This window comes from Cetorhinus maximus, chromosome 7 (genome assembly GCF_964194155.1).
Source record: "Cetorhinus maximus chromosome 7, sCetMax3.hap1.1, whole genome shotgun sequence".
Classification (NCBI taxonomy): Eukaryota; Metazoa; Chordata; class Chondrichthyes; order Lamniformes; family Cetorhinidae; genus Cetorhinus; species Cetorhinus maximus.
The window spans coordinates 18,089,313-18,102,400 of NC_135885.1; the positions used below are offsets into that span (position 1 = coordinate 18,089,313).

The 13,088-nt window shown below is 40.4% G+C and overlaps 1 protein-coding gene across 4 annotated transcripts in view; it reads right to left on the reverse strand.

Annotated features, from left to right (window-relative positions):
• Positions 1-13,088, reverse strand: part of nipa2 (NIPA magnesium transporter 2) — a 48,519-nt gene that overhangs the window by 10,827 nt on the left and 24,604 nt on the right. For 2 of the 4 annotated variants that reach the window (XM_078545128.1, XM_078545129.1), the window contains 2 exons: positions 10,643-10,734; positions 3,761-3,997 (listed from right to left, as the gene is read on the reverse strand). In XM_078545128.1, the coding sequence (XP_078401254.1) occupies positions 3,761-3,899 (139 nt within the window). In that variant the 5' untranslated portion in view covers positions 3,900-3,997; positions 10,643-10,734. The remainder of the gene's footprint in view (positions 1-3,760; positions 3,998-10,642; positions 10,735-13,088) is intronic. The other 2 variants (XM_078545130.1, XM_078545131.1) reach the window with 2 other exon arrangements.

Below are 13,088 nucleotides of genomic sequence, written 5' to 3' on the forward strand. Positions count from 1 at the left end.
GAAGGCAAAAAGAAGACACGAGGTTGCTTTGGCAGATAATGTGAAGGTAAACCCGAAGGGTTTCTACAAGTATATTAAGAGTAAAAGGATAGTAAGGGACACAATTTGAAGATTGAAGATCAGAGTGGCCGTCTATGTGTGGAGCCTCACGAGATGGGGGAGATCTTAAACAGTTTTTTTGCATCAGTATTTACTCAGGAAACTGGCATAGTGTATAAGGAAGGAAGGGAAACAAGCAGTAGTTTCATGGAACATATAGAGATTAAAGAGGAGGTGCTTGCTTCCTTACAGCGAATAAAGGTAGATAAATGCCCGGGCCTGACATGATATTCCCTCGGACCTTGACTAGTGTAGAAATTGCAGGGGCCCTGGCAGAAATATTTAAAATGTCCTTAGCCACGGGTGAGGTGCCGGAGGATTGGAGGGTAGCTCATGTTGTTCCGTTGTTTAAAAAAGGCTCCAAAAGTAAACCAGGTAATTACAGGCCAGTGAGCCTGACGTCAGTAGTAGGTAAATTATTGGAAGGTGTTCTGAGAGATCGGATATATAATTATTTGGACAACCAAGGGCTGATTAAGGATAGTCAGCATAGCTTTGTGCGTGGTAGGTCGTGTTTAACGAACCTTGTAGAGTTTTTCGGGGAAGTTACCAAGAAAGTAGATGAAGGAAAGGCTGTGGATGTTGTCTACATGGACTTTAGTAAGGCCTTTGACAAGGTCCCACATGGGAGGTTAGTTCAGAAGGTTCAGACACTTGGTATCCAAGGAGAGGTTGTAAACTAGATTCGAAATTGGCTGTGTGGGAGAAGACAGAGAGTGGTAGTGGATGATTGCTTCTCAGACTGGAGGTCTGTGACTAGTGGTGTGCCTCAGGGATCTGTGCTGGGACCATTGTTGTTTGTTGTTTATATCAATGATTTGGATGATAATGTGGTGAATTGTATCAGCAAGTTTGCTGATGACACTAAGATTGGAGGCGTTGTGGACAGCGAGGAAGGCTTTCAAAGCTTGCAGAGAGATCTGGACCAACTGGAAAAATGGGCCAGAAAATGGCAGATGGAATTTAATGCGGAAAAGTGTGAGGTGTTACATTTTGGAAGGTCAAACCAAGGTAGGACATACACAGTAAATGGTAGGGCACTGAGGAGTGCGGAGGAACAAAGGGATCTGGGAGTTCAGATACATAATTCCCTGAAAGTGGCGTCACAGGTAGACAAGGTTGTAAAGAAAGCTTTTGGCATACTGGCCTTCATAAATCAATGTATTGAGTATAGGAGTTGGGATGTTATGGTGAGGTTGTATAAGACATTGGTGAGGCCAACTTTGGAGTATTGTGTGCAGTTCTGGTCGCCTAACTACAGGAAGGATATCAGTAAGATTGAGAGAGTGCAGAGAAGATTTCCTAGGATGTTGCCGGGTCTTAAGGAGTTGAGTTGCAGGGAAAGATTAAACAGGTTAGGACTTTATTCCTTGGAGCGTAGAAGAATGAGGGGAGATTTGATAGAAGCTTACAAAATTGTGAGGGGTATAGACAGAGTAACTCCGAGTAGGCTCTTTCCACTTAGATTAGGAGAAATAAACACGAGAGGACATGGCTTTAGGGTGAAAGGGGAAAGGTTTAGGGGGAACTTCTTCACTCAGAGAGTGGTGGGAGTGTGGAACGAGCTACCATCTGACGAGGTAAATGCGGGCTCACTCTTAAGTTTTAAGAATAAATTAGATACATGGATGGGAGAGGTCTGGAGGGTTATGGACTAGGTGCAGGTCAATGAGACTAGCGGAATAATATTTCGGCACAGACTAGAAGGGCCGAATGGCCTGTTTTCTGTGCTGTAGTGTTCTATGGTTCTAAGTGCAAGAACAGAGATCCCTTGGGGTCTATGTACACAAATCTTTGAAGGAGGCAGGACAAACTGAGAACATTGTTTGAAAAATAAATATAATCCTCGGCTTTATAATTAGAGGAATAGAATACAAACAGCAAGAAAGTTATGAAAGAACCTTTATAAAACACTGGCCAGGCCTCCGCTGGAGTACTGATCCAGTTTTAGCTACCACACTTTAGGAAGAAGGTCAATTGACCTTGAAGAAAGTGCAGAGGAGATATCAGGGATCCGGAACTTGTAGAGAAACTGGAATTGTTCTCCTTAGAATACAGAAGGTAAAGGGGAGATGCAATAGAGGTGCTGACCTCCCAGTTTTTGGTAAGATCTGGTTAGGGACCCATAACGTTTTGTTTAAAGTGGCCAAAGTTTGAGATTCAAGACACTTGCTAAGGGAATAAAGCCAAAAGATTCCACTAGTTTTGAACAAACAATACCAGGTTAGAAAGGTAAAACAATTTACAATATCTATCTTATATTCTAACATTCAGGGGAGGCACTGGCATAGTGGTATTGCTGGTATTCCAGGGTAATGCTCTGGGGACCCGGGTTCGAATCCCACTTTTGAATTCAATAAAAATCAGGGGTTAAAAGTCTGATGATGACCATAAAACCATTGCCAATTGTTGTAAAAACCCATCTGGTTCACTAATGTCCTTTAGAGAAGGAAATCTGCCATTCTTACCTGGTCCGGCCTACAATTGTCTCCAGACTCCCCCCTCCCCCACCCCAAACAAGGACAATTAGGGATGGGCAATAAATGCTGCCCTAGCTAGCGACACCCAAATCCCATGAACAAATTTTTAAAAATAATTAGGGTTAACATGGAGGCACATGTGAATTAATGGGCCTCTCCTGAGCCCTCCCTGATGGCCAGAGCTTCTCCTGAGCCCTCACCGCTTAAAAGTCTGCCAATCGTAGCCCTGCTTCTGCTTGCAGCATCTTTATCTGCTCCTCTTTCTTCTCAATTGGGACCTCTCCCTGCCCGGAACTGCCTTTTTGGGACTTCTCCCTGGGTCCCCTACCTGGGACTTTTCTCCAAAACCCTTTTTTTTCCTGACACCACTGTCAGCATGGCTGTGCCCCAAAACTGCCACCCTGCGCATGCACCACCCACTCCCGGACTGCACATGCACAAAACCCCCTAGACCTATTGGGGCTTGGAGTTCCTGATTTCCCGCTCAACGAACTAAGTTTGGTTCTCATAAAAGGTACAGTAAATGAGAAAATATTTCCAGTGGCAGAAGGGTCAATGACCGGGTTGGCAAAAGTAAGATGAGCAAAAAATTTTCACTGCGTGTTGTGATGATCTGGAATGCAATTTCAGAAAGGGTACTGAAAGCATATTCAATAGTAACTTTCAAAGTGGAATTGGATAAATATTTGAAGGAGAACAAAAATACAGGGCTATGAGGAAAGGGCAGTGGGGTGGGATTAATGGATAACTCTTTCAAAGAGCTGGCAGGCACAATGAGCCAAATGGCCTCCTTCTGTGATGTATCATACTATGAAATTATGTCTCCAAGCAACCTGTATAAAACATATAAGGACAAGAGGTATAACACATTTTAAGCTGCAGAATAAATTTTAAGCATCCACTATCTTGGCAAGTTGTGTTGTGACACAGGATGAATTTCTATGGCTAACATTACTCAAAATGAGTTATATAACATTAGAAAACATTATATGCCATATGGAAACATAACTGTGGACTTTTAAAGTATTGTTCTCGAAATGTGGGCAACACTGACAATACCACATTTAATGCTCATCCCTAGCCGTCCTGAGGTGGTGATACAGGAATGGTGATCCAAAAGACTTCATCTCACCCACATATTAGAATATTGTTTACAAAGCAGTCCAGTAACAATATCTTACCTGCTCGCATTGACCCTTTTTTGGCCAGTCTGAGGAGACCTTTCTTTTTTAAGATGAAACTCCCTCCAATAAAGATGCTGGAGCTAATGGCTAATACCAAACCAACATAAAAGTCATATTTTCCTCTTTCCTGTCCCATCCTTCTTGGTATTAGCAAGCAGATGTTTACCACATTAAGTACCAAACCGAGGAGCTGCCACTGGGACCGAGGCAAACGAGTAAAGGTGACAACTGGAGCTATGATCAAAACAAACAAAAATTGGTTAAAACTTTTCTGACAATTTCACAGAAACACAGTAAAGACAGAACAAATTAGACACTGTTTCCTTGTGGCTTATTTGGGATTTGTTTTTGTCACATTTCCTCTTCCTCATAGGCAGAACCTATACTTGCATTTTGCAAACCTCTCCTATGATACATTGCCAAGCTTCAAGTATTCTCTTGTCATATTTAATGGATTAGTAAGGTAGTTTTTGAAGTTTTCTTGCTTGATTGCTAATATTTTAACACAAGCCAAATGTAATGGAAACTACCAACACTTTGCTCCCCAAAATTCATGATGAGAGCATATTAGAAACAGAAAATGAGTCATAATTCAATTAAAACGCTTTTTCACAAACTTAAGACAAACAAAAAGACAGACAAAAATAAAAACAAGTTCTGAACAGGAGTCATATTCGACTCGAAAGCTAAAACTCTGTTTCTGTCTCCACAGATGCTGTCAGATCTGTTGAGTTTTTCCAGCACTTGTTTTCAGACAGAAGGTGTAATTCAGCAAAATAAGGAAAAATTGTTGGAAATAGCTCAGTGAAGATTTTTCAATTGCATAATCTAACCCAGCCCAGCCCTTGTTCAGCTCTCCTCTTCTGACCTTACTTCCCTCATTCATTCCTCTTCACCCAATCCCAGCTCAATTCTCCTCATCCAATTTAAATACCGATCTTAAGACCGACTCACATGATACAACTTCCAACGGCAACTCTCACTCTCAACTGAATGGACATATATTACAAAGGCAAATTCAATGAACTTAGAAGTGCCAGATATTTTTCAGATATGAATACACTCATACACGCCAGGGAATGAATTTGAGGTGCCTTTGCCCTTCAAATTGGGTGAGGAGAGGTGACAGAAAGACAAAAAGCATCTACAGCCCCTGTAAATTCACCATTTTCTTTAACTAATTGCTGGATCTGCTGACCTTTACATTTTTGCATATACCAAACCTCCACTCCAAATATATATTCAGTACACACTTTGTTTTCATTTCCCAGTGTGCAAACCCTAGACAATTATTACATGGTATCTTCACTGTCGGTTAGCTAATAATTGTTCTTTGGGGCGGAGAGGTATATACAAATTTTAAACTATGAACAGAACTAAGACTAGCAGTATGACAAAAGGAAAATTCATTCATGTGTGCTCACCAGTTTAATATCCCATGTGCCTTTTCACTACAATAAACACCCAGATGAAATTTAATGAGAATGAATGAGCAAGAGATACCAACTCTCAAGAGATTACTGAACATTAATCTGGTTTGCCTGATCCCCACCTAATGATGTCAAGAACACAAAGAGAGAAAAAAAATAAATAGAAATTATAATAATGGAGATGTTGGAAACCTGAAATAAAAACAAAAATTGCTGGAACAACTCAGCAGGTCAGGCAGTGTGAATGGGGAAAGGAACAAAGTTGGTGTTTCAGGTCGATGACCTTCCATCAGAACTGGGAAAAATTAGAAATGTACAAGTTTTTAACGATGTGAAAGGGGAGAGGGTGGAAAAAGAGCAAAAAGAAAGGCTTGTGATAGGATGGAAGACAGGAGAGATTAAATGACAAAGGGTTGATGGTGCAGGGCCAAAGGGAACAGCAATGGAACAAATAAAGAAACAAAAGCTGTGCCTGGAGGAGGTGTGAATGATGAGCAGTTGCTGTCCGAAAGTAAAAACAAGGAAGAAACAAGGCTAAAATCAAAAACTGACCTAATCTTCCACTCCCCTAGCCTCAGTGTCCAATGGATCATTCTCCACCATTTCTGCTAGCTCCATGTAATGCCACCTCCAAACACATCTTCCTCTCCACTCCTAGCATTCCACAGGACCATTCCCTCCACAACTCCTTGGTCCACTCCCCAATCATTCCACTACCCCCTCCCCTTCCCATGCAAACGCAGGAGATACAAAACCTGCCCTTTTATATAACTCCTCCCTCCTCACCATCGTAGGCCCCAAACATCCCATTCAGATGAAAGTGATTTCCATGTACTTCTTTCAATTTAGCATACTATACGTGCTGCTCACAATGCCAGCTGCTCTATATCGCAGAGACTAAATGCAGATTACATGTATGCTTTGTTCAGTCCACAAGCATGACCCCAAGCTTCCAGTAGCATGTTTTAAATCTCCACCTTGCTCTCAACACTGACCCCTCTGCCCTCGGCCTCCTGCAGTGTCCCAATGAAGCTCAACATTGCCTCAAGGCACAGCACCTCATCTTTGGATTAGGCACTTTACAGTCCTCTGGGACTCAATGAGTTCAACAATTTCAGACCATAATCTCTTCCCCCAATTTGTTTCTTCCTTCTCGTAGGTCTCGGTTTTATTCTTGTTTTTACTTTCGGACAGCCATTCACTATTGTGCCATTCACATCTCCTCTGGACATATCTTTTGTTTCTTTGCTTATCCCATCACTACTCCCTTTGGCTCTGCACCACCAATTCTTGTCATTTAATCTCTCCCATCTTCCACTCTATTACATCCTTTCCTTCTGTTCTTTTTCCACTTTCACTTGGTTAAAATCTATTACATCTCTAATTTTTCCCTGTCTGATGAAAAGTCATCGACCTGAAATGTTAACTCAGTTTCTCTCTCCATAGATGCCTGACTTGTTAATTATTTCCAGCATTTTCTGTTTTTATTACTTAAGAATCATTTGTTGGCTTATGTATTAAAATGTCAATTTCAGAGCTTCTATCCTGCAATTTATATTTACTGACATTACATTTACTGACATTAAATATTCGACACATGGACCCACACCCGCATGCCATTTCAATCTGATTATAGTCTTTTCCTCATGTTGGATTCTAACACCAACAAAAATCTTTGTGCCATCCACAAATTTACTGACAGTTCCCACATCATCTTCATTCAAATCATTTACATAGACAACGTAGAAAAATTATCCCAACCCCAATCCCTGTGGAATTTCACTAGTAAGCATCTCTACATAGAGCCACTACCATTTTAACTATCCCCTGCCTACGAAAATACAGCCAACTCCTTATTTATCCCAAGATCTACCCACTATTAGACAGTTCTCCACCTTCTAAATTAGTCTATTATGTGGCAGCTCTTGAAAATCCAAAAATACCATGCTTCTCAGGTTATCTAAACAGACCTGAAAAACTGAACCAGGCTGTCAAGTTGTGACCTTCTTCCGAAATCATTGAGATTTCTGCTAACTTCTTCTCTGTCTGGGTGGTCTCTAATGATCTCTTCTAGTAACTATAACTGAAATAAAGATAAATTGGCCCATAAACTTTGGACTCGGTGCTTTTTTTAAAAAAAAACGGTATAATATTAGCCTACGTTGGATTGAATGTCTGAACGGAAAAAAACAAGCTTCTTATTTGGCCGCAGGTACTAACTCCCATTCCAAATGGAGATTTGTGAGGAAGAGAGAGAAGATCAGCACAAATAGCTGTGACTAAAAAGATAATTATTGGCAGATTTACAGGGACTGTAACTGCAAAGCCCTCATCAATGCAAAGGAAAACCTGGCAGGTGTATAACATGTGGTCCGTCTACATTCTACAGCCACCCTTCCAACCAGAGCTGGAAGTTCCACCTATGGAATCATAGGCTTAAGCGTTGAACTTCACAGCTGTACATTATTTGGATTGCACACCAGCTTTGCCCATTTAATAAATATTTACTAAAGTCCATTAAACCCTATTGGAAAAGTAGTGCTTTTACTGATTTTCTGTTTTTATTCTTTTATGGGATGTGGGCGTCGCTGGCTGGGCCAGCATTTATTGCCTATCCTTAACTGCCCTCGAGAAGGTAATGGTGAGCTGCCTTCTCAAACCGCTGCAGTCCACGTGGTGTTGGTACACCCACAGTGCTGTTAGAAAGGGAATTGCAGGATTTTGACCCAGCGACAGTGAAGGAACAGCAATATGTTTCCAAGTCAGGATGGTGAGTGACTTGGAGGGGAACTTGCAGGTGGTGGTATTCCCATCTATCCACTGCCCTCGTCCTTCTAGATGGTAGTGGTCGTGGGTTTGGAAGGTGCTGTCTTAAGATGCTATGAGTAAGAAATATGTGAAGGTACACCACCACATTAATGATGGACAAGAAACTAGGAATCCTGTGACGAAAAACTCACCTCCTGACTCCCCAAAGCCTGTCCACCATCTACAAGGCACAAGTCAGGAGTGTGATGGAATACTCCCCACTTGCCTGGATGAGTGCAGCTCCCACAACACTCAAGAAGTTTGACACCATCCAGGACAAAGCAGCCAACTTGATTGGCACCACATCCACAAACGTTCACTCCCTCCATCACCGACACACAGTAGCAGCAGTGAGTACCGTCTACAAGATGTGCTGCAGGAATTCAGCAAGGCTCCTTAGACAGCACCTTCCAAACCCACGACCACTACCATCTAGAAGGACAAGGGCAGCAGATAGATGGGAACACCACCACCTGGAAGTTCCCCTCCAAGCCACTCACCATCCTGACTTGGAAATATATTGCTGTTCCTTCACTGTCGCTGGGTCAAAATCCTGCAACTCCCTTCCTATCAGCACCGTGGGTGTACCTACACCACATGGACTGCAGCGGTTCAAGACGGCAGCTCACCACCACCTTCTCAAGGACAACTAGGGATGGGCAATAAATGTTGGCCCAGCCAGTGAAGCTCACATCCCGTGAATGAATAAAAAAAATGTGCTACTTCAGCCTTTATTATGAGAAATAACCACTTTCTGAAATGTAATTCATTCTTATAGGTTGACTGCTGATGGCAGTCCAGGTTGACAATGGATTACAATCCACCAATTTGCCCAATGCTCTGAGCATGCATCATAATTCATTGATCAAGTTTGGTATATTTACTGTACAGTCTCAAACACATACTGGGTTGAGATTTTGAGTGCACAGGCTGTCAAATATTTGCTTTACTTTTTCTTAAATAATATGATTTATATAATCACATGGATAGGGCCCAATGGCAAGCATTTATACATCATGCAGTGTTCTGAACTGAAATATGAAAGAAACCGCAGTGTTATACTTACTGCACGAGTCTCTTAAGATTCATGATTATTGCCGCAAGGACATAGTGAAGGATAAGGAGTACTGGGATGCATTGTTAAGACAATTCCATATAAAACAAAAGATGTGTCCTTGTACAAGACCTTGGCTAGGCCTCATCTAGAATATTGTGTCTGGTGCTGGTTTCCTCATATGATGGGAGATAGAGGATCTTGAAAAAGACTTCAAGGCAAAGCAGTTAGAATGAAACCAAGTTTAAAAACCCTTAATTCTCACAATTGATTTAGGAGTGCGGGGTCTTTTTATTCTAAAAATGAGTTCAGCGAGATTTGATTGGACATTTAAATTAAAGAAGGAATCAGATTGTGGCTATGAATAGCCAAGTTGAATCAAATAGGTCAGGAAAATAAGGGGACATGCATGTAAGATACATAAGCACAGAACCACCCTAGGTGCCAAGTGTTTTTTTTTACAGAGGGCCATCAACCTATGGAAGAACTGGCTAGCTTAGACAGATGCACTGTACACATTCAAAAGGGAGATGTTGGCAGTTTCTGGCTGAGGTTGATATCACGACATACAAAAGATGTACAAGAGTTACGTCTCACTCACTGTGATCTCCTGGAATTTATTTTAATTGCCTTTGGGAGCTGAAGAAGAATTGCCACCAATAATCTCCATTTTTCTAGTACCATTTACATAGCAAAACTAGTGTTATCAAACAAGTTTTGACACCAAGCCACATTAAGCAGATATCCGGACAGATGACCAAAAGCAAAAGAGGTAGGTTCTGAGGAGTGTCTCAGAAGGAAAGAGGTTTAAAGGAAGAAATTCCAGAGTTTAGGGCTAAGGTACCTGAATGGTGGAGCAATGAAAAATTGGGAACAGACATCAAATCAGAACTGGAGGAACCCAGAGATCTTGGCGGGTTGTAGGGCTGAAAGAAGTTACAGAGAAATGGAGGGATTTGAAAATAAGGGTGAGAATTTTAAAATCAAGGCATTGCCCGATAGAGCCAACGTAGGCTGGCGAGCACAGGTACAGGGGTGATATCTACAATTCTTTTCTGCTAAGTTAGCCAAGAGGTTTTTTTTATCTCTCTGGTAGATTACACAGCTGCTGGTGGATGAGAGAAGTGGGAGTCACGGTGCTTAAATGCAATATAACTATGTGGGACTGGCCTGATAAGCCAGCTTCTCTTTGTTTCAACGTTTTCATATGCTCAGATGGCCAGCTATTTTGTAGCTATATTAAGCAACTATTTTCTGCCAGAATATCACAAAACCTATATTCACACAGAACATGCAGATAAGAGTATTTGAAATACTGCACAATTTCTGTAAATTAGAACTAAAGTAATAACAGCTCAAAAACTTAAATCCTAGAGACACAAAAATGTCATTGATATTGCAGGATAAGCCTTAAGAGTACCTGCAAATTGCTCCCAAGAACATGTTTTTGAATGAATTATGATGGACTGAATATTTCTCATCCACATTTATCTTCTAGTATTAGATACAATTAACCAACCAGCGTTCATATATGATAAACTGATCCCATACGAAACAGAAGCGATGGTTAAATAACTAGTACAATACCTTGTACCTTTCTTCGTTGAAAAACGTTAACGTGCTGTTCCTCTTTTCAATAAATGCATTGGGTTGCTATTTACAAAAGATACGCAATATATCTGTTGGCGGGAAATAACATAATTGTTTAATCGTAAATTGTTTACAGTAAGAAAGGAATAGTCAGGAATAATTGCAGAGTTGACTGTCGCTCTCATTCTTTTTCTTACTTGTCTGAACTTACCACAATTCAAGTTAACATCACATTTCAAACCACAAAAAACATTTCCTAATCATTTTCACAAAACTAAAGTTTTAATAAACTAGCAGCCCTAAACACATGGCACAACTGACTGATCCCGCACTTAGGTTTAGGGATAACTAACTATGGAGTGTAATTTTTATAAGTGAATCTCTCATGGCCTTGTTAAATGTTCATTAGAGGAAATGGTAGATATTTTTGATTCCAGTGAAAGGTTGATAATCAGAGGGCACAGATTTGAGACAATTGGCAAAAGAACCAGAGGCAGCATGAGGAAACACTTTTTTACATAATGGTTGGTTAGGATTTGGAACATGCTTCCTGGTTGGGTGATAGACACAGATTTAGCAGAAGCATTCAAAAGATAATCAGATAAATAGCTGAACTTTTAAAAATAACAGGGATATGGGGAAGGAGCAGGGGAATGAGACTAACTGGGTTACTCTTCAAAAGAGCCAGCACAAATTTGATAGCTGAATGGTGTCCTTTAGTGCTGTAATGTTCTATGATTCAATGTGTTAATCGTAACAGGTTGAACATGACAGCACCATCACTTGAGTAATAAGAACTCAAGATGTTATTATTAACATTAGAGTGCTCCCCAATGATTTCAACTGGAAACAAGGCAGCATTACAAACTCAAGAATTCTTATTAAATAACTCTGTTCCGTACATTTATATTCCCAACAAGTTAATTTTTCAGTGTCAACAGTCCATAAACTAATTTGAGTCTTGCAGTTAACGCATCCGTAATTTATTTTATTCTACTTTCCAAAATTCTAACAGTAATGTATAAGATGCAGTAATATTATTTACTTTGCAGCCTTTCAATGTCGTAATTTAAAAGAACTAAAGCTGCAATTCAAGCACAGCTCTTTTGTTCTTCAGTCATGGAAGCTGGTTCTATTCTTTTCCAGATAGCTAGGGAACGAAAGATAGAAGTGGAACCTAAACTTCTATTTACGAAGACAGCATTTCCAACATGAACATCCTACCCAGTCTGCTCCTATAGGAGCATAAGTGAACTCTCGATTAACATCCACCACCTGAATACAATCAGATTCTCGATTACTATACATTTGGTACTTACGACATATGCATTTTTCCAAACAATATTGGTTTTGCTCCCTGCATTAGATTTTACCCTCAGTCACCATGTCTGGGCTTATGTTTGTGTCCCATATTTACAGATGGGCTATGCCCTGCTCAGCTAGGCCTTAGCCATGATTCAGGGAGGCTACTGAATGCCTAAATACCTTAATATGTACCATGGTGTGTGCCCTTTTCTGCTTTCTGACTCTGCTGGCTTCAGACGCCCGATATAAATTTGCTCTACTTTCAGACTTTATGTAAACCATGCTTATGCTGCAATTCATTTTGTATTTGTTGACCAGAACTTTGTGCACATTTTTGTTAATGGAATTATAGAAATGTACAACACAGGAGTCCTTTTGGCCCATCGTGTCTGTACCAGCTGAAAAGGAGCTATCCAACCTAATCCCACTTTCCAGCTCTTGCTCCCTAGCTTTGTAGATTAAAGAACTTCAATGCACGTTCAACTACTTTTTAAAATGCAATGAGATTTCTGGCTCTACCACCCTTTCAGACAGTGGATTGTTGAATGTAAACCTTTGAAAAAAGCTATCAACATTTTTATTTTTAAAAAAGTGACTTTCTTCCACATTGTGATGTTTTTGATAGGCAGGGATGAGGAGAATATACTGCAGCAGTAAATAGAAATCAAGGTACTTAATGTGATATGCCCTGGAAAAAGATGAAGATAGCTTCAGCTTTTCCTTACTTTAGTTCACACTCAGATTGTTACTTATGTAACATGTGTCTCCCAGTCAAAAGTAGGTGGAATGCCTCATTTTACTTTCTCTCTATTGTCTACCCCATTATACCTCCAGCATCTTGAACTTGTTGATTAGTGCTATTATATAAACATATTTTCTGCACTAGCTCTGACATAATGGTGAGTTATTAACTATGATTTTTACACTGCATTGGAACCCATTCATAGCTCACTAAGCAATAATCTCCTGCACTCTAATAAACAATGCAATATTCCTCAGAAATCAATGGTAACTCATGCATGTTTATTCAGAACCTATTTACATCTGTCAATTTGCATCTGTTTCAAATTCTTACAATGCATCCTAAACACAGTTTTTCAATTAAATCCATGCAGTTGTTCTTCATTCTCTGATTCAC